At 48.2% G+C, this 20,609-nt stretch overlaps 5 protein-coding genes across 5 annotated transcripts; 1 reads left to right on the forward strand and 4 right to left on the reverse strand.

Moving 5' to 3' along the window:
• Window positions 1–422: 422 nt before the first annotated feature.
• On the reverse strand, window positions 423–1,459 carry AO090102000141 (terpene synthase family protein; the record flags this gene model as incomplete). Its single annotated transcript, XM_023236962.1, has 4 exons — window positions 423–516; window positions 573–729; window positions 805–1,160; window positions 1,302–1,459. 4 exons carry the CDS (start codon window positions 1,457–1,459, stop codon window positions 423–425), a joined length of 765 nt encoding a protein of 254 aa, XP_023091690.1.
• Window positions 1,460–2,860: 1,401 nt separating this feature from the next.
• On the reverse strand, window positions 2,861–4,432 carry AO090102000139 (putative exo-polygalacturonase; the record flags this gene model as incomplete). The annotated part of the gene is made up of 6 exons (XM_023236963.1): window positions 2,861–3,222; window positions 3,301–3,370; window positions 3,433–3,674; window positions 3,728–3,786; window positions 3,860–4,125; window positions 4,187–4,432. The coding sequence occupies 6 exons, from the start codon at window positions 4,430–4,432 to the stop codon at window positions 2,861–2,863; spliced, it is 1,245 nt and encodes a 414-aa protein (XP_023091689.1).
• A 1,296-nt stretch (window positions 4,433–5,728) lies between these two features.
• Window positions 5,729–7,105, reverse strand: AO090102000138 (uncharacterized protein; the record flags this gene model as incomplete). The annotated part of the gene is made up of 5 exons (XM_023236964.1): window positions 5,729–5,848; window positions 5,935–6,018; window positions 6,260–6,375; window positions 6,934–6,999; window positions 7,051–7,105. The coding sequence occupies 5 exons, from the start codon at window positions 7,103–7,105 to the stop codon at window positions 5,729–5,731; spliced, it is 441 nt and encodes a 146-aa protein (XP_023091688.1).
• A 2,840-nt stretch (window positions 7,106–9,945) lies between these two features.
• Window positions 9,946–12,624, forward strand: AO090102000137 (endonuclease/exonuclease/phosphatase family protein; the record flags this gene model as incomplete). Its single annotated transcript, XM_023236966.1, has 2 exons — window positions 9,946–10,645; window positions 12,545–12,624. The coding sequence occupies 2 exons, from the start codon at window positions 9,946–9,948 to the stop codon at window positions 12,622–12,624; spliced, it is 780 nt and encodes a 259-aa protein (XP_023091687.1).
• A 3,134-nt stretch (window positions 12,625–15,758) lies between these two features.
• Window positions 15,759–20,348, reverse strand: AO090102000136 (sister chromatid cohesion factor PDS5; the record flags this gene model as incomplete). Its single annotated transcript, XM_001822318.3, has 3 exons — window positions 15,759–18,173; window positions 18,229–19,902; window positions 19,992–20,348. The coding sequence occupies 3 exons, from the start codon at window positions 20,346–20,348 to the stop codon at window positions 15,759–15,761; spliced, it is 4,446 nt and encodes a 1,481-aa protein (XP_001822370.1).
• Window positions 20,349–20,609: the final 261 nt, after the last annotated feature.

Here is a 20,609-nt window from a genome sequence, read left to right on the forward strand (position 1 = left end):
GGGTCGCCACTTACGTCCAGTACAAGCAGCCCGTACAGTTGAACTGGCAACTACGAATAAAATCCTCCACATCTCTCTTGACTCCTAGAGATAGTGAGAATCTATCCTCTTCTTCGATCCCATCCATCAATTGGTTGGCCGCTATATTGAACCGACCCACAGATTGGATGAGCGACCGGATTGCATTGTCTATAGCTGCTTGTGGGCTCCCTAGCGACATGCATAGGATAGGGATAAGGCTATAGATGGTATCCTGAGCCTGAATTCATCATTAGGGCTGGTTAACCGACGAGCTAGTCAATCATTAGACGTACCATTTCTTTTTTCAAGGAGTAAATGTCATTGACTCTTCAATGGAGAAATGAATGTAAGTATGCAGCTTTGACTATGACTGGGGCATTCTTTCTTGACGAGAAAATTGCTTACATTGAAGCGATAACGTTCACCTCATTCCACATTGTTCTCATATCGTGATCCTCCATGATAGCACAGGGTATTACTGACCGAAGACTATATCTTTATCGGGCAGCCGCGGTGTCAGTCATGAACTTAAAACATCAATATGTACTCACTCATTAACAGCACAAATCACACCAACTGCGCTGGTGCCCATTCGCACTCTCCAGTATTCCTCGAGACTAGGAATGTGTCCTTCGAGTTTTGCTTTCTGCTCCATATGCGACGTTACCATGAAAAGAGACATCTCCCTAAGAAATCTGTGCCGTTGCTCTGAAGACCAAGGAGGTTAGAGTCATTTCAGATTCAGACAGAAGAACGAAGTAATAGGCAAAAGCAGCAACGAACCATAAGTATATGCGTCACGAAGCGCTTCGCCAATCACATCAAAACTTTGGACAATAGGGTCGTCAGGCACAAAAATAGAGTCATTGTAACTACGAGGTAAGCCTTCAGTGATATCCAGGTCAAGGCACTGAGCCACAAAGTAAAGAGTTTCACGGCGATACTGCTCAGCAGCTTCAAAGTCGTTGCTCAGGGAACGTTTTGTGTCATCAATTTGGTCATCCCAGGTGACGAGCCAAAGGGATAAGAAGGCGAGAATATATAGTTCATTGAAGCCAGCCAGGGGCCACCGGGTCGAGGCAAGATGAGCAAAGTCACACCTCTTAAGCTTTGTAGCCTTCGCTGGCTCTGGGAATAGGCTTTTTGAAAATTAGTATTGAACGTTTTCAAAAATATAAACGAAAGAAAAAAATGGCCCATAGAACGAAGCAGAGATGTATGACGTAGTATGAAGAAGTATCAAAACAGTATGTGATGATCGATGGAATCGAGCACTATACCTGTCAATTCTTGCATTCATCACAGGAACCAAGGCCCTCCAGTGAGGATTAACAGCACCAGGCCAAGATGAGAAAATGGGTAGTAGGTTCGGAACAGAGACAGGCTGTGCCCTGAGACGCTTGATCAGCTGAGAGTGAGTATTGATATGTGTCTCCATGTTTCCCAGAGGGATGTGGTCAGTTTCAACTAAATAGGAGAACGATGAAAGGTGTGATTGTACTGTCCACTCCCTGTCATGCGCTGGGCGTATTTCTCCTATTTATCTAGTCTCCATCTACGCTGGAGATGCTGGATACCCTGGTGGCTTCTGGCTATACTAAGGAGAATAAGGGCCTGAATACCTTGTTAATTCAGGAATTGAGTTGAGAAATGGAAACTAGGGTGTTTCCCCAGTCAGGGATTCTTGTGAAGGATTCACACTTTCCAAGTACTAAGTATCAGAACGGGCAAGTCTAGGAGCTCTGAAGTACTAATACCAATCTACGAAAACAGCATAGCCAATCCGAACGGATTTACAAACCATCAATCTTCCCAAATGACCCCTTATGGCCGTATGCATGACACCGTTGCCTAGGCAGGGTGAACAGGATAGAGATATGATAAGAAGGAGCCACTAATACTTTAGCGCTATCCAGCAGACGTAGTTGCTGATCAATAACAATTTGGGCATGCAGGGTGAGCTCCAAGAACTGTATAACAGTGAGACAAGTCTCAGCTTGCATGATGAGATCCAAGGGAAGATCTTTGCGTGGTCAAGATCTAGCTGCATGAGAGTGATACTAATGGCGTGATAGATATCCAAGGAAAGCCGACGCAGATCAACGGCTTCCGTAGATCATGAACAAGGTGAGTATACACGACGAACCACGTGGGAAAAATGCTATACCCAATGACCCATAAGCTATATTAGAACGAGACATGGAGCTTACTGATTGCTGGCCAATGGCGATATAATGAAGATCACGAGGGCGGAGTTCTGGCACGCTAGTTGGTGAGGTGAGACACGGAACCATTAAAGGATTCAAAGGGTTAATGGGAGTCGATCGTTGCAAGGTGGCGATGATATCGCACCGATGTTGTAATGCCATCCACTTATTCCTACGGCTTGGAAGATTTCCAGAAAATATGGCGATTCCGAGCTTAGCCTAAACACAGTGCCACTTTTTGACGTACTCCGTACTAGCTGAGAGGGTGCGTGCACGGAGTGGTCAGTGACAGTGGGTAGTAGCCCTTTCATATTAGCAGGTTTAACATAACTCTGCCCTTATAGCTACTAGATGTGTACATACCTTATACCGTTAACCACAGTCTTATTTCAGAGAGTGGAAATTAGCTATTTCTACTTACTAAAAGCAGGAAAGTTTTTAAAAATGATAGTTAAGGTGCTTGTGGTATTAGTACGTCAGTGCCTCGGTCGAGCTTTCACCGAGCACTCCCCGAAATTGCGCGATGCTCCGGATTTTCCTAATGTAATGTAGTGACAACCCAATGCTAATTCTTATTCTTTCATTCTTCGGCCTGGATACATGTCTGCCTCCTACTGTAACGTTAATCGGCTTCAACACTCTCCCGTTGCACTTCCTCCTTCACAGACCGCGCCTGTACATTCAAAGCCCTTCTGATTCTCCACATTTCCACATAGATATTCTGAAGCCGCCGTTCCATTTTTCAGTTCCAGATTGATACCAGAGAGCGCAATATCAGTACATGGCGCAACGGCACTGCACTGGAGATTTGCGACTCGATTGGATTCTGTTGTACCGCTCAGGTTGAGTACCGAGATATCACGGACCTGGAACTCCGAGTTTGTGCAATTGCCTTCCCCAGGGGCACCGCTGAAACGAGTACACTGCGAGATAGCAAACGCAGCCCCACGAAGAGACGTAGCTTTAAGGTCTTTGGCCGTAACATCGGAGATGTCTACATAATTGATGCAATTAGCTTTCCTGTTTGAGAGTATATAGTGTGTGTAAGTGTGTTCTCTAAATGCAAACTTACATCCGAGGCCACCTCCGCCACCATTAGGTGGATAGCCGTTCTGATCAGCCGTCCATGTTTTGACATATATCTATTCATCATAGATGCTCGTCAATAAAAGGAATCGATACATGTCTTGTGGGGTTTACCTACCGCATGAAGGGTACTGTGAAAGTTGACATTGCTCACTTTGAGCCTCTCGATGGTTTCGAACTGATCCTTGTACTGTCCGATGCTACCCAATGCAATTCCCAAACCATTGTAGAGATTGGAGTTTGTGATGGTGATGTCCGTGCTGTTGCCCTTGAGTGAGATACTATCATCGCCATTGTACACAGTCCAGTTGTTGAATGTGATATGGGAGGATCGTATGGTATCTGCTCCATCCGTGTTTGCTAGTTCAGGTTAGTGATGTGGTTTTTGTGTAGGCCCAAAATAAGGCACTTACAGCTCGAGACAACATTTCCAGTGTTGTTCACGAGTATGCTGTCGAATTCAACATGATGACTATATATGATAGACATTGTCCTGCCGGAGTCTTAGTTCAAGACTTTGGGTGAGGGATCAAAGACTACCTTACCACATCTGGCTGCGTAAGAACCTGAGACCCCGAACCACTGAATTTGTGAGACCGTTGAATGTGATAGCGTGTGGTCGACCGGGATAGTTGGAGGTATTGGGCTGTTCTTTTATCCATTGATACCAGGTGTCTCCGTTGCCATCCAGCGTTCCTATACCATGGCCATCGATCCGAACATTATTTCCTCCAAGAATGAAAGCAGTGGATTGGTTCTGATACCCGACTGGTAAAGAGTGATTCAACCAGTATTGAATATTCGTACCCCACTAGAGAATCCAGCGTAAACTTATGCAACTAGAGATGAATAAGGACTGGGAGAAAACATACCAGCAGTGTTCCTCCAAGGTCAATGTCGACATCCTCCAGCCACGTAATGTTCATAACAGAACCGATATGGTATGTCGTTGGCTTAAATACTACCTTTCCTCCACGACCACATTTTTTAAAAGCATGTACAATCGCAGGGGCATCATCGGTGGCGTTGGAGCCTCCAGCTGGCACGACACAAGTTTCTCTAGCCGCAGACACACATGCCAACGCAGCAAGGACACAAAACACACGTGAAAGAAACATTGTTATCAATTGCGCATATCAGACTATTGAAGAGACCTGTTCTGACCAGATCCATAATAAGACAGCTAGCTGTCGGCTATCGCATGAGCCTTAAGTATGTATATTGGTAATAGTGGTCTGATCCATCTCCTCCACGCATGCATCCGTATTGGACTGACGATCTCGAAGGGTCGGAGTTTATTCTTGCACGAATGGAATGGCTACCAGTGCTCAGTCACAGGAGGCGCTATCTGGAACGACCAGCGACTGGGATTCTCGTTCCTGGCTTTGTGGGGGAAATGCGGGGTGTCATGAACTATTCAATCGGGTTTCGGTCGATTTCATAGCGAGGGACTGATATGAACCCAGGTCTACTCGCTACGGAGTATAGATCACGAGAATAACATGAGATCAACGCTGGCACAGCCCCTGAAAGTGTTGGGCCTGGGTCCGGCCAGTCTCCCTCGCTTAGACTTTAACCCGGTGTGACTGCAGCCAAGATTTATCAAAGTGCTAGGTAGCTTTATGACCAAGAGAGCTAGGTTGATTCGTTCAGGACAGCGAAGTCCCATTGCAGACAGATGTCCAGTGAGTAAATGTCTTTTCTTCTCAGAAAGCGACTGTTAAATTCCATAATGGTGTTTGCACATCTGTCTAAAACCATTCAAGTGAGAACCTAAATTGTCTCATTGTAGCTTTTCAAAGTAAGTAGACCTAACTGCATGTATTTGGGTTTTCCGTTCATCCTTAATCCCCAGAAAGAGTCGGTAAGGGCCGAGCAAAACTGTAAAAGAGTTGAGAAAGGGTCGTGGTCACAGACGCCGAAGTGCGTACCCAAAACCAACGGGTGAGTGCGCGTGGACGGATCACTAGCTGAGCTTGCCGTAAGCCGAGAAGGGCATGGGCCGCAGGGCGAAGGATCCCTTACCAAGACTCCGCAATACGCCCGTACTCTCGAGATAATCTTAAAGAATGCGGGACTATAATAGGAGTGCATTATAGCCACGGCGCGATCCTGAAAGGTCATACCATCTGCAAGACCTCCTTACAATTGAAAGGAATCCTTGCATCGAACTCTAATTCGATACTTGCAGCATCTCCAATTTCGAATTGGTTAAGCCACGACGGGTATGGAGACAATAACGACACTGGAGATTACGATACTCACTTATCTACACTTGACTAGTCATAGAAAGTTATTGATTTTCGAGGATCAACGTGCTGACGTCTTCGGACTTTGACCATGTGGAATTGTATACAGCTTTTCACTGTGCTGATCATCCCACGCCAGACAGTCTCCCATCAACGTCAGTAATCCTAGCCCTGAAAGTTTGGACTTAATGACAATAGGTCCGGTTTGCCAAGAAAAGAGTCACGGACGTGGTTGACGCCCCGTTCATGATAGGAGGTCAAATCGACGAAGGATTGTGGGCAGAGCTAGATACAGCTTGGCGTATGCGAATGTGCAGGATTTGAAGAGATTAATTAGGTAGGTAAAACGGGTTCCGGAAATGGTCACCTACCTTACATGTGGGCTCCTTTGCTAAATGGGATGAAGCACCGGATTGCACACCGAGAGGCGTCAAACCAGCGCTCGACCTCGGATACTAGTGGCTCATCATTTATCACGGTACAGTATATCAACGGGTAGCATACGAACATGGACCTAGTTATGGGTCAGCTTGTGCATGCACACGATGGGTATTATCAGCAGCATGCCCTAGAGGCTAGCAGGGATCGGCCATTCGTCATGGATCAAGCTTATCCAAGTTATAAGCGCAATCTAGACATTCCTAGGGCCGTTGATCGTATTGTTTCACGAAATGAGGCAGGATGAACGAATATCACTTGAATAAAGCTTCGTTCTCGCCCTCCTGTCGCAACCGGGCCATGCTCTTCTCGTGAGAAGGTAATGATCTTCTGCCAATAATTTGGAAGAATTGTGAAGTCTCGTCGGTCGAAGACTTTTCCGTTCATCATATGGTTAGAAGGTGTCGACTTTAGATTTGAGCTTGTTCCCGGATTCCTCTATGTTCTACACGAGACGGTATTTTGGCCCCTCGTTCAAGGGTATTCATACACCGAATAAACATTCAGCAGAGCACGCATATCGAGATAAAAGTGCTCAATCATCCATAAGGGAAGGAGATCAGTAACATGTGAAAAACTGGGAAACTGTTCTTCCAACTGCATAGTCTTTCTCCAATCTTCAACCACTCGTTAACTATTGACTGAGAGGAAGTCTAGGTCAAGCGTTTCAAAAGCGAGTGTGCCGGTTGTTGAAAGCTGTGAATACCAGTAATAACTCTGATGGCTCACTACTTTCTAGGCTTTACGACAAAAATGCCTACCAACCACTTCACTTGACGATCAGATTGGGCCTTGCCCCGCAGCAACGATGTGCATTTTCAATCTCCCCTTCCAGTAGATGCCATGGTTTTCAGTTCCATAACCACCAAAACCGGTATTCATTGGTCAGCCTCATGGCATGATAAGGCATATGTGCATAGTTAAATACACACATGTGAGCTGAGTAACTGTCAATTTCACCACCGGTGGATACTGGTCGTGACAGGCCAGGCTCAGAGCTTTGTAAATATCGTACTAGTAAAAGTCTGGCCAGGGCATAGATAAATAACTAATGCACTGGCCTTTCTGTGTGCAACACGAGGTGGGGATGAGCGCGGGACACATAACTACTTCTGCGGGCAACACAGATCGACGGTGATGGCCGTGGGATTAAGCAGCGAGCTCTACTGATATGACAAACCAACTATGATTATCGGTGGAGTTTAGCGACGTACTTTTAAGACAACTAACTTGACTAAAAGTCTTCCTCCTGTCGTCATGTTCACCGTGCTAATAATCCCTCATACAAAGATGGCTAGAACGGTATGAGTGACGGTCGAATCTATACATGTTAATGGAGTGATTAAACTACAATGTACGAGACCAGGGACTTTGTGCACCTTGGCTCCATCTCAGTGCTAGTGGTATACAGGAAAGTAATCATTCACTGCTTAGAAACTTGCATGTATGTATATATGTGCACATTTACTATACTATCAGTCAGCACGATTTTTTCCGGTTCATCTGCGTGACCCAGTAGCTAAGTCCATTTAGATTTAGAACTCAAAACGACAGTCAAGGACCTCCAATATAACAGGCAACATGTCGATCCCTCAAGATAGTGCTTGTTTTGAGACAAGAGAAACAATCTAGGTTAGCATCAGAACTATACTAATATATCTCAATCATGTGTGACTTCTCCCATTGTTTTTAGGGTTCTCCTGGACAGTGGTGCTACTATCTTCTGTTCTTACACAAGATATAAACATGGTATTCCGCTTGTTTCACGCAGAATCTAACACATCACAACCGCTTTCATGGGCTTTGTTAGAGATTCGGAGATTAACCAAATGGGTCCCCTCTCCAAGGCTTGCATAGAAGCAGCCATCACATTGACTGTATGGCTCCTCGTTGCTTCATTGACCATGGCCTTTCGGATGTATATAATGTCGAGAATCTTACGCCAGTCTCTGACGACCTCTGTTTATATGGTGCTTGCATCTTTGGTATGCTGTGGGCACTTCAGTTGAGCCGTAAATTCAGCTGCTGATGTATGCCGGTCAGGTTTTCTATTACTCTTATGGTGCGGTGACTTACGTGAGTATGTTGGGAGCCTTATTCCTAAACCATTTGACTCGTAGCGCTGCTGAGACATGCTGGTTTTAGCCTTGGTTATCGGGAAGATTGGGCACCCCTTAGAAGAGATAGAACTATGGCGACTGGCTTTCACAATCAAGGTTGGCGACAAAGAGAGATTAGGAGCGAAAATTTTATACGCTGACTCCTTCAAGTGCTTCTACTACCATCAAATTGCGTACGCGATTGGTATAGGCTTGGTCAAGTGCATCATCGTGGTCGTCCTGCGTCGAATTTTCGGCGTATCATCACCTGCCTTCCGAATCGCAACGTGGATCAACCTGGCGCTTTGCGCAAGCTGGAGTCTCATGACGATTCTTATTGGGCTTCTGAATTGCCGGCCGCTCAACTACCACTGGGTCTTTAAGAGTCCAGCAGGTCACTGCGTTAATCCAAATGCTACGTATACGGCAGTCGGCATGCTAGACAAGATCACAGATGTTCTGATTATTCTGACGCCGGTTCCCATGGTTTTGAGACTACGCATAACGCCATTACAGAAGTTAGGAATTCTTGGGATTTTTGCTTTAGGAGTTGTGTATGTGTTTCCCTCTATTCCTGGCCTCTTATGTAGGAGCTAACAACTTATAAAACGATTGTTATCACTATTTTTCGTACGATTACTATGCTGACTGTCGACTTCACAACCATCGTTCAGACAGGCAAAATGGTATTCATCTGGACAACGATCGAGTGGGCAGTTGCTATTATTGTGGCCAGCGCACCCATGCTACGATCTTTGATCGAGCACATCATTCATCATAAGATTTTCCAGTCATTCACGTAAGGTTCGACAAAGGACACATCAGCTCAGGAAGGACATATACTGAAAACGCCAATGGACTTCCAGCAACCCCATCCTCTGTAGCAATTGAGGTGCGTACTAGCACAGAGTGGGTTGTTGAACAGCGCTAGGGCACATTGTGGGTGGATTGGAACAGCCAGGGACCTTTTGTCCCATTCTTCTCTTGCGTTCTCTTTTCCTCTATTTTTTGTTCCTTTCTTTGTTCTCCTTTTGCTAGTCAAATCGTCGTGTCCTATGTCGCTTTCAAATGCTTGTGGTGGGGACTAGTGCAACAAGTAGCACAGAGTCTACACCAGCCTCATTTGGTAGTATCTGTTAAGGAGGGTATATCCTAGGAGACTATTATTTTCAAAGCGATTATGATCATCAATGCGGTTCACGGAAATTATGTTTATTGCAAGAGGCCTAAAGCAGACTGTGCAGAAATCCTTCAGGCCCTGTAGATCAAGGCCGGACCCACATCAATGGAAATATAATGAAAGGATATTGGAGATTAATGTCTATAGAGCATAATTCTTATTTTCTCTGTGATTAAGTCTACCACAGCCGTGTCTCAACAGGAATGGCTTGCTATACCGTAAGTATTTCTTGAACAACCTATACGGACTGTTCCGTATTGCTCAAGAGAGCACTAACTCGTCAGATAGTGTAGACAGGAATTATGATATATTAGATCTTGAAGCACGTTCTTGCTAAAACCATATCATCATAGTATCACATAACCGATGATAATAGTTGCTATTTGTCTCTCGCTCGTCTGAACATTTGGCGCCACAGGATCAATGAATGAGGGGAGCTGCTGCCCAGAAGAGGAGAAAGACCTCTCCTCCAATCACAACACCGGTTGACCCAACCTTCTCCTCATTCCATCAGTCCTATAACATCGCTACTCCCTATATCTCACCCAGATATTGTACTTCTAACAAGCGCGGGCAACAAGGTTCTCGGTTCTAGTGGAGATAGCAACCCATTACTTTCATCGATTGATCCGTGGTCAATCTTCGGCTGGTGAACCATTTCACAAATGAGGTCTTCTACAGATCTTCCTTTACGCATCTTGACGAATAATATTCGTTATGCCACGAAGTCGCCATTTAAGGGAGAGAAACCATGGGAAGAGCGCAGGCAGCCCCTCCTAAATCAGCTGCTGTATAACACCCGCAATCAAGACGCTTTCATCTGCCTACAAGAGGTTCTTCATGACCAGCTCATCGACATACACTCCGGACTGAACCGTGAACACTCCGCAGCCTCCGCTGAAGCAGGAGAAGATGCCTGGGCGTATATCGGGGTCGGGCGAGATGATGGCCATGAAGCTGGCGAATACTCACCCATCTTCTACCGACCGTCGGTCTGGCAGCTCCGACATTGGGAAACAGTCTGGTTGTCTGAAACGCCGCATGTCCCCTCAAAAAGCTGGGATGCAGCATCCATCCGCATCGTTACTATTGGTGTTTTCACACACCATACAAGTCGACAGACTATTCTGGCGATGAACACCCATTTGGACGACCAAGGATCCCGGTCTCGCTTTGAAGCAGCCCACATCATCCTTCGGAAGATTGATGAGTACGAGAGTGGAGAGCACAAAGATGTCATTTCTGCAGTGTTCCTGACAGGTGACTTGAACAGCGAGGAGACACAAGAGGCCTACTCGGTATTAACAGGGAATGAATCTACTCTGATTGACGCGGCAAAAGCGGTCGATCCGGTGGAACACTACGGTAACCATTTGACCTGGACGGGTTTCGGCTACGAGAAAGAAGACCCTTCTCGTATCGATTACGTCCTTTTGGGACCAAGGCCTATGGAGGTGCTTAACAATGGAGGCCAGCCATGGAAGGTTGAGGGGTACTCCGTGTTGGCCAATCGATTCGACGATGGTGTCTTTAACTCAGACCATCGAGCGGTTGTTGTCGATATGAGATTATGCAGCAAGACGAGAACGATGGATCCCCGCAAACCCATGGTCAGCGCGATCCAAAGGAGAGGCTACCATTGATAACTTATGAATAAATAGATGGTTACATGGTTACTTTTCCTGGGGTTCCGATGCAACTGATGTAATTATGGAGAAAGATCAGTACCGTACCCATACAGAAAATTGAATCCACCGTGAAACAATCCCGTTACGGCCAAGGACCTTAGTGTAAGATACTATAACTAGATTAGGTGTAGCTTACATCACATGGATTCCTAACTAGGAATAGTTAGTGGAAACGTGAAACGCGACCGAGAGTGTTTTACAGAGTCAATACAGTAACTGTAAAGAACGTTTTGATGCTGCCAGATGGGTGAAAAGCTTTTGAAAAGATGGATGGTGATAGCTTCAAGAAGATCCCAAAAGGGATGCTCTAAAGCTCTAATCAGGATGGTTTTTACTGGCGCTGCTGGCTCATGCCCAGCTCCCTCTCCGAGCGTCTTCCCCTCTGCCGATGAACGGACAGGACTTGTAACGGCTGTTCAGTCCGCTCGGCGCTCCCTTTTCCTCCCTCCTCTCTCTCAATTTCTGCTGTTCTTTTCTCCCCTTTTTTTTTACCACCTCTCACGAAATTGGAGCATTGTCACGTCAGACCCCACGCACCGGGGACACTAGAGATATACTGAACCAAATCTTAAAGGGACAGAAAGTGAGATCTCCGAAGAAATAGGACGCGAACGATCGAGATCTGGACCTTACCTTTAACTGGGGGCGCGCCATCAGCTGATTTAGCCGTTCTCTTCCGGGTTCTCTCTCGCAAAGCCCAAAGAAAGACCCATACCGGCAGATCCATCCACTGCTTGCTTGTGCTGTGCCTCAGTCCTGCGCTGGCCCTGGAACCTTCCTCCTGCCTCGGGCTTTCCGCCGGTCTTTTCATTATTGCTTTGATTATCCTCCGTGGTTAGTGTTATCCTCCTTTGATTCGTCCTTTTTCCTTTCCCTTTATCTCTCCCCGTTGGTTCTGGTATGTCTGTCTACCTTCCACGTTGTCGTCCCTTTCTCCATTCTTACACCGCGGCTCTGCCAACCTTGGTGCCAGGTCTACCTCCATCCAGGTGACATGACGGCAACGGCGTGGCGGGCTTGCGGCATATCTTCACTACTTTATCTCATGATGGATCGCATCCTCCACTGCGTTGGTCGCGTCCCCATTGCGATAAGACATCAATGTGCGGCAATCCCAAATTTTGCTAACCTGAACGCGGTCTGTCTCAGGTTCCCGTCTAAGCATGCTACCGTAACCGACTCATTATCCACTCGGTTGCCATCCTCGTTTGTTGAGCGCCATCTCGAAGGGTGAACCTTTTGTACAAGTAACGCGTCCTGTTTCCTTTGGGACGATAATCGCGACTCCAGATCGAGCCAATATTTGATCATGCCGTCCCCGGAGCTTTCTCAATCGGGGCAACTACCCACCGACATCCAGCCGGACATGGTTCAGAATGGCTCCGTTCCACCAATGGCAGCTGGAAATCACAATGGCGAAGCTGCTTCGGGATCGGAACAGGGACCGAACGGATCAAATGCGATCGCGGAAGGAAAGCACAATGCGAAAGCCGTTCTCGCGGCCTCGGGCGTGTCTGTAACTCCCGCTGGCTCCAGTCACGACGCGTCTAATGGCAATCCATCTACCGGCTCCCAGTCAAACAGTGCCAATGGCTCAGCAGCAAGCAAAAAACGATCACGTGGCGGCTCCGCCATTCATCCTTCCTCGTCAGCTGAAGGGCTAGCCGTGCGTGTACGTGAAACCCCAAAAGATAAGATCCTAGCGGAACAGTATGTGAACCGGGAGTTCCAACATTCTGCTTTGACGGCGTACCACAATCAGAATCAAGAGATACTAAACCAGAAACGTGCCGAACGAGACTTCTATCTGACTCTACGACGGGAGAATCATATGAACCCGGCCGCGCTGTATGGTGTCGGCTACGAGGGGTTTGGGAATGCTCGTACGGATCTCCGAGGCCAGCATCCCCAGCTATTATATCCCTCCAACCGGCGGCGACCAGGGAACCGGAGGACTAGGGAGCTACGGGTTTCGCGGAAAGATTTGAAGACGCAAAGTGAACAAATCGAAGACCTTGTGCCCATTCGACTAGACATCGACTGGGAGAAGATCAAGATCCGAGATACGTTCACCTGGAACCTTCATGATCGGGTGGTATCTCCCGATCTATTCGCCGAGAAACTAGTGGAGGACCTGGGCCTCCCTCTTGAATCTTGCGCCCCCCTCGTGCGGATGGTTTCACAAAGCATCCAAGAGCAGATCTGCGATTACTACCCTCAAATATATATGGAAGAAGAGCCTCTCGACCCTCATCTCCCATACAGTGCTTACAAGAACGATGAGATGCGCATCCTTGTTAAGCTGAATATCACCATTGGCCAGCATACTCTGATTGACCAGTTTGAATGGGATATTAACGACCCCTCCAACTCCCCCGAAGAATTCGCTGCGCGTATGACGGATGACCTTTCCCTGTCGGGGGAATTCACAACAGCAATTGCGCACTCCATTCGCGAACAATCGCAGCTTTTCACGAAATCACTCTACATCCTTTCTCATCCGTTTGACGGACGTCCTATCGATGATCCCGATCTTAAGTCCGCTTTCCTCCCTACCCCCCTCGCGTCATCCTTCAGGCCATTCCAGGCAGCCAAGGAATTTACACCTTATCTATATGAATTGAACGAAGCAGAATTAGAACGCACAGAAGTTTCCATATCCCGAGATCAACGGAGGCAGAAGCGCTCCGTTAACCGTCGCGGTGGACCCGCCCTACCCGACCTGAAAGACCGTCAAAGGACTATCCGCACAATGATTGTATCCTCCGTCATTCCTAATTCGGCCGCATCTATTGATGAAAGTAACGTCTTCAAGCGATCTGGGTCGAGCCGTGCCAGGCGCGCTGCTGTCGGGTTGCGGGACACTGGTGACGATTCTGATGAATCAGACAGCGACGAATCTTCAATTACAGGCTCCCCCGCTATCGGTCCTCATCTGGCCCAAGGCACTGCGCGCACAAGAGGCATGCGAGGGGCTGCCAGTGCTGCTCACGCTGCTCTGCGTGCGAACCTTGGTCAGTCTGCCACTCCGGAGCCTCACCACGAGGGAAGAGCATCTGCTAGGAGACGGGACTATCGCGAAGAGAGCATCGAAGAGCCAGAAAAACTAATTGTGAAGCTTAAGATCCCTCGTGAGAAGTTCCGTCAGCTTCTTACCCACGGACCACAGTCAATACCGAGTCTCTCAGCGACTCCAGCCCCTCAGCCACCGTCACATCAAGGCACGCCTCAAATTAGCACTCCCACCCCAAGCAACATGGCTCCACCGTCACACATCCAGCCTCAAGCCAGAGTTCCAGGTGTCGGTACACCCACGCAACGGACCGTCCCCGCGCAACAAATTGGAGCCATAGATGCAACCCACCCCCCTCAGCCGGGTGTCCCAGGGGTGAGTGATATATAACTCATGACAATTCTTTTGTTGATTCGCCTCAAGTGGACCGGCTTATCCGGCTATGGTGGGTGTATCAATCACGGTTCCCTGCTGACTTAAACTTCTCTTAGCCCCCGCCTCCAAATTGGCTTGCGGCGGGACTCGCGCGATTAAAACGCTCGTATCCAAATGACTCATTTGAAGGCGTAATGCGCTACACAGCTGTCGATACAGAGACAATGCTACCAGTAGCCAATACCAATACCGAGTCAGGCCACAAACTAAAATACCAATACCTCCCACGCATCCGGTGCCATGACTGCCCGGGCAAACTGTATACCCCCGGGCCAGGCACAACAGTTGAGAATTTCGAGGTCCACCTTCGAAACCGACAACACAAAGAGCGTGTTGAAGAGAGAATCGCCAGGACCGGCGGTGCAGGGGCCAACAATGCACCTTAGTCATGAGCTCAATGATGAAGCGCTTTCATCTTTTTATATCTTCCGCAACTTTCTCTCTCTTTTCTTTTCTGCATCAATGTATACTTTTCAAAGAACTTTTTTCCCCCTCTTCATGTGTGCGTACCACTGGAAACAGAATCCGCGGCTTTATGTATATGGTTTGAGCGATTGGACTTGAGGCCATATCTTTTTTTCCCGTCCTGAAATTATGTGTGATACTCTGGTGAGCTTGGATCCGGTGCTTATCTTTTTCTCCATCGTCATGGTCGGCGTAAATACAGCGTTGTTCGAGACCGGGGCTTTAAAGTCATAATACGGTGCTCTCTATCTTCATTGTTCATGGGACCTGACCTATTATTCATTCAATACAAATAAATAATGCATGTCACCTGATGATGACATTCAAGTCCTAGTCATATATCTACCTATTAGTATTGGGAGACTAATATTATGTGTTACCATGGCCTCAACTCGCGCTGTACATTTATTCGAGCAACCAGGTACATACATACAAAAGATACGAATGCAGCTAAACCAGACCGGATAAAGAGCAAGAGCAAACACGCAGAAAAAGTGACATTTGGAACGGGCGTTAACCTATCAATTTTAGAAAGACAAGAGGAAAAGGCAAAGACAACGTAGGAAATGGGTATACATTTCAATTCGACTCAACTCAACGGATAAAATAACTGACACTCAGTGACGGACTCGTTCATTGATGAGAAAACAGAAATAACATAAACCAGCATAGCGTAGCACAGCAGGCACGAAAAAGCATCCCGTCAAGGAATGGTTAACATGGACAAATGAAGTGGGAGTTTTGATTGGTTCGAGGAATCACACAGGTTACGCAAACAGACAGGCTAGCAGGCCTGATGAGATGTGACGGGGGACGAAAGGGATAATGATGATGCATGAAGCTTGATAGAGATCCACCTTGCTAACTGTGTCCGCTTTTATCCTCGTCGAGAGGAGCGTCGGGATGGCAGGGTTGTCGCCTTTTCGGCACGTGCTTTTTTGGCGCTTGGTGGTGGGGATGATGGAGGTAGTGATGGTGGAGGCGATGATAGGTCGCTACCGTCGTCCTCTGAGTCCTGGACGTGGTTGTTGTTTGCGTGGTTGTTCTCATTTTCTTCGTTGTCGTCCTCTTCCTCTTCTTCAGCTTCGGCTTCATCTTTATCTTGATCCCAGTCGTCCATTTCGACGTCATCTTCGTCACTATCGTGATCTGCATAACTGACTCTACGCGAAGTACCTCTGCTGCTGCGTCTGCGGGCAGTAGCAGTGCTGGTCTTTGCGGCTCCCTCATCTGATGACCAGCCATCTTCGTCCTTGTTCTTCCGCTTTGGTGTCCTTGATGTTGCGCCGGACGACTTCCGGGGCCGTGTAACCTTCTCCCTAACTTTCTTTACTTTCTTAGTTGTTGTTCCAGCTTCACCGGTCGTGTCGGTGGGCTCAGGTTTTCTCTTCTTCGCGGCTTGGCCTTGGGACCCGCCCTTTGACCTCATCACAGACCGCACAAGCCGATCCAGCAGGTCATCCACGTCTTCCGAGAGGAAGTTTTTCTCGGCTACTTCCTGGGCTTCGCGGTGGCTGCTCATTGGGGCAAATATTGAACTGGGAAGACCCATCTTGCCAGGGTACGTCTGCAGGATATTAGTGCCACCAGCACCGCCGCCGAATCTGCGCTGCTGTGAGTAGATATCGGCGAATCGGCGAATGGTAGATTGAGCCAGATCCGAAAGTGTGTGTAGACGTGTCGTGATTTCATCGGACTTGGTGATACCGTCACGTGTCTGCTTGACACGCTGGGCGATATGGAAAATGAGCGAGAGATTATGTTCATTAGCTATCGCTAATAGATAGAAAAGAATGTAGCGGCCAAAGTCGGTCAGATCGCGAGCCTTCACCTCCTCATCTAAGTCTTGCGGGGGGTAGTCGGGATGATAAGCTAGTAGTGACAGCAGGCGCGAAAAGATGGATTCCATAACTGGATCCTTCTTCTTGCCACCACTTTGAGAGAAGAAGGTCGCGCGGGATCGCAACCAGGTAAGAGTGCTGTCCTTCAAACTAGCATTTGGTTCAAACGCGAGCAGGAATGTGATGATATACCAACGGTGGCTCAAGCGTGAGTTTGGTACCAGTTTCTTCTTGAGTTCATTAATAAACCCAATCCTTACAGGCGCAAGGCGATCTTGGGCGACTAGAGCAAGCGCATTGAAGTCTTGAGGTGCAAGCAGATGGTCACAGATGCTGTGGGATGCACATAATTTGAGTATTGACTTAGCGGCCAGAAGACGTAGTCGTGACTTTTGCCCTGCTGGTGTGTCCTTTTTCTTTGACAGCTCGCCCTCACCCACCACAAGTTTGTTAAGAGTACTATAAACAGGTTCGGCATGAGCACGGAAATCGTTTTCGTCGTCAGAGCCTTCCTTGGCGCGTAAGCGGTTGACAATAATTCTGAGAGCCCATTCTTTGGCAGCGGTTTCGTCATCCACGGCGTCTGACCATATATACCCGGCTTCCGGTTTCGGGGACCGATTTGTCAATAGGACTTTATTGACTGCTATCGAGACAATGGCATCACTCTCCTCGTCTGCCTCCCTTGGGGCTAAGAGGTTCAGCTGAGATAGCGTAGCTAACTTGGTGAGGAACCGATCTGTTCCATACTCCCACTTAGAAACGCACTTCTGGACCAAGTCCTTAGCGTACATCTCTTTGCGATCTGCGGTGGCCATGAGGATTGAGACAGCATGCTTGGCAGCTCGAGGAGATGGACTATACAACGCATAATTGACAAGGGCCTGGAAAAACTTGCGCTCTTTGGGCAGCTTCGCCGGGAGCTTCTTTGCAAACCCAGAGCAAGCTTTGAGAATCTCTTCGGTTCCAGTGTCCTTACTCGTTTTGGCCGATGGTGCTTGCGATTCAAGATCCTTGCACATCTCTTGAACCTGAGCCTCTAGTACCTCAGGATTCCGAGATGAGATCTCCCGCAACATCTCATGTGCTGGACTCGCCAATCCATTCTCATCTGTCCGCGAAAGACTTATAATTGCTGGAATGTGGCTCCGGTTGAAAACAAGGGAACTACAGCGGTACAAAAGGGGGGTTAAAGTCTCGAGTAAAGGAGAGTTGTTAGAGCTTTGCAATCGGCGTGCGAGCTCCCTGATGGCCTTAATGACCGTTCGGTAATCGCTGACCGCAGCCATTGCAAAGCGAATCAACTGGTAGCTGCGCCGGTCATGTACTTTGGCAAATTTCCAAAGATCTGCGGAAGCTCTTGACGCGTCAGGAAAGAGCTTTGACAATGTATCAATCACTCGATTGATTTGAGCTGTGATGCGTTCGTCGTCTTTTTCCATCACACCACCCTGTGTTCACTTGATGTCAATATCTGATCACCTATACAAATAGCTAGGCACTTACATTATACTCCTCGCAGGCCTGAAGGTAGACTGTAACAGCTGTCCTCATCTGAATTTGCCTGGCCTGCATTGCAAAGAAAACCTTCTTTGCCTTGTCGTCCAATCCCCTAATTAGGGTTAAGATGCGACGGACGCGTATCTTGTCAACGTCTGTCTCATTTTCACCCTCTGAAGTCTGTGAGTCTTTCAGTTTTTGAGATTGCGTTGAGCTACTGCGCGATAATTTAGGCTTTATCGGTGGGTAGCTAAGCGGAAGAAGGATATCAAACAAAACGCGATCAATCAGCACATGGATATCCATGTCATTTGTGTAAAAGGCATCGAAGATCTTTGATGGCCCATCTTTGAGCAAGGATACTACTTGCTCGTTATCTTGTTCAATCTCACCTGCCGCAACTGCCCACATCCGGCCCAGGGTTTTCATGGCATGTTCCCGGACCTGTGGCTTTCGGTCTTTGACACGCTCCGCCAAGATAAAAAGTATAGAATCGTGGGATGAAAAGCCGCCACTGGCTCCTAGCTTGTGAACAATGTGAGACAGACCAAATGTACCCACCGCGTCGACTGCTGCTACTCGAACTTTCTCATCTGCATCTCGAAGCATAGACGCTAGGTTTTTGATGAGCATCTGCTCCTCACTTTCGGCCAGGCCAGAGCCACCGGCCGACGTTAGCAATATCCGACCAACCACGGTGGCCCATGCAGCCCTTACTGAGGCGGACTTGTCCAATCGTCGGCTCAGAAAGCCCTCGTAGGTGGAGCTATGCGCCTGCGAGAATGGCTTGGGAGAGAATGGCTGTATAAGAACGTTGGGCTGGGGGACTATCTGCGAATAGTCTGACAAGGTCACAGGCGGATAGGCTGCAGGATCCATTGGCGGAGGCGGGGGTGGCCCGGCAACTCCAATTCCAGCCGTGAGGTCACCAATTGTCTGCGTAGCTAGCAGGCGCAAAGACACAGATTCCGCGGACAGTTCTGCCTCCAGTTGGGGGACCACATTCTGCAACACCTCGGGACAGGCCCTCCAAAGTTCCCGGATCAGACGGTGTGCCTTGCTCAACTCTTTGATATCCTCCCCTTCTTCGTCTGAATCATCAAGGTTGGGTCGGCGATGAGAATTCTTAGACGGACCGTTCGCTCCGGTCGCAGAGGCGTCAATGATGACATTATTGAAATACTGGCTAATATGACTAGTCATCCTCTCCGGGCAGGCTTGGCAAATTGCTTTCGCCATGTTATATGCAGGGGGGTAGTCCTTCAGAAGCAGCGTTCCCTGTTTGGCATCGAGCGGAGCATCGGCCTTCTTCCCTCTCCTGCTAGGGTTCTCCAAAGCACGTGGGTCGATACGCAGGAATTGGGCGACGATAACATCCACAACATCCGCAGCAAGTACTGGCGTCTCATCAATCACCGTTACAAGCAGGCGGGTCATGTCGAATTCAACATTCTTCGCTATGTCCTCGCCTGTGGAGCCTTTGGAAGAACCAGAGACAATGTCAAAGCAAGTAGTAAATAAGGGAATAATTAAAGCGTCCGGATGGTCGAGGTCTGTCATTAAAACGATACTCTTCACTTCCGCTAGTGAGTTCAACACATAGATATGCTGAGCATTATACGTGTTAGAGGGATCCCCCAATGCGGGGATAATGGAGGTCACGATGCAGGTAAAAATATCCTTCGTAATTCAGAGCATAGTTAGCATTCAGCATGGCTCAATTGAGTAGACTGGTCTTCGCAAGAATAGCCAATGCCGCGGCAGCGTACCTTAAGTTGATTGCCGGTGAAGGGCGCGTCGGGGGCGCAGAGGCGCAAAACGTCGACAATGCAACAGGCCGTCCAGGCTCTTACACCCTTGTCCTTATGTGCGAGAAGCTGAGCTGTTGCTAGCTCCTGAGAGACTTTCTGGAGAGAATCCTTTTCCACCTCCTCCTGTTCCAGCTTGCGGAGCTCTTGCGCGAGCGTCTGCAGGCGCTGCAGCAGATCCACAATGGGAATAGCCGATCGCCCAACGCGCCATGAAAGTGGTTCATTGAATCTGAGGCGGCGCAGGCCGCCAGGTGTCTCTTCTGATTCCACGACCTCCGCCGCAGCGGAGGGGCCTTGACGAGTGCGCGCAGGCATCGTGGAAGCAGCGCGGGGAAGCCGGTGAAGGTGTAAGCTTCAGCGCACCATGCGCTAAGTCGGGAATGAGGAGAGGGTGGAGGGACAGGCAATAAGATAAGGGGAGGAGAGTAAGATGCGGGAAGAGAGCACACTGTCCACAAATGAGGAATTCCCAAGCTAGAACGGAAGAGGACGATGATAGGCGGAGGAGGAGGTGGTGGTTGGACAAGCAGCAAGCAAGTCAAGTCAAACCCCCGAGGACGATTGATTGACGGGCGG

Source organism: Aspergillus oryzae, chromosome 4 (genome assembly GCF_000184455.2).
Source record: "Aspergillus oryzae RIB40 DNA, chromosome 4".
Classification (NCBI taxonomy): Eukaryota; Fungi; Ascomycota; class Eurotiomycetes; order Eurotiales; family Aspergillaceae; genus Aspergillus; species Aspergillus oryzae.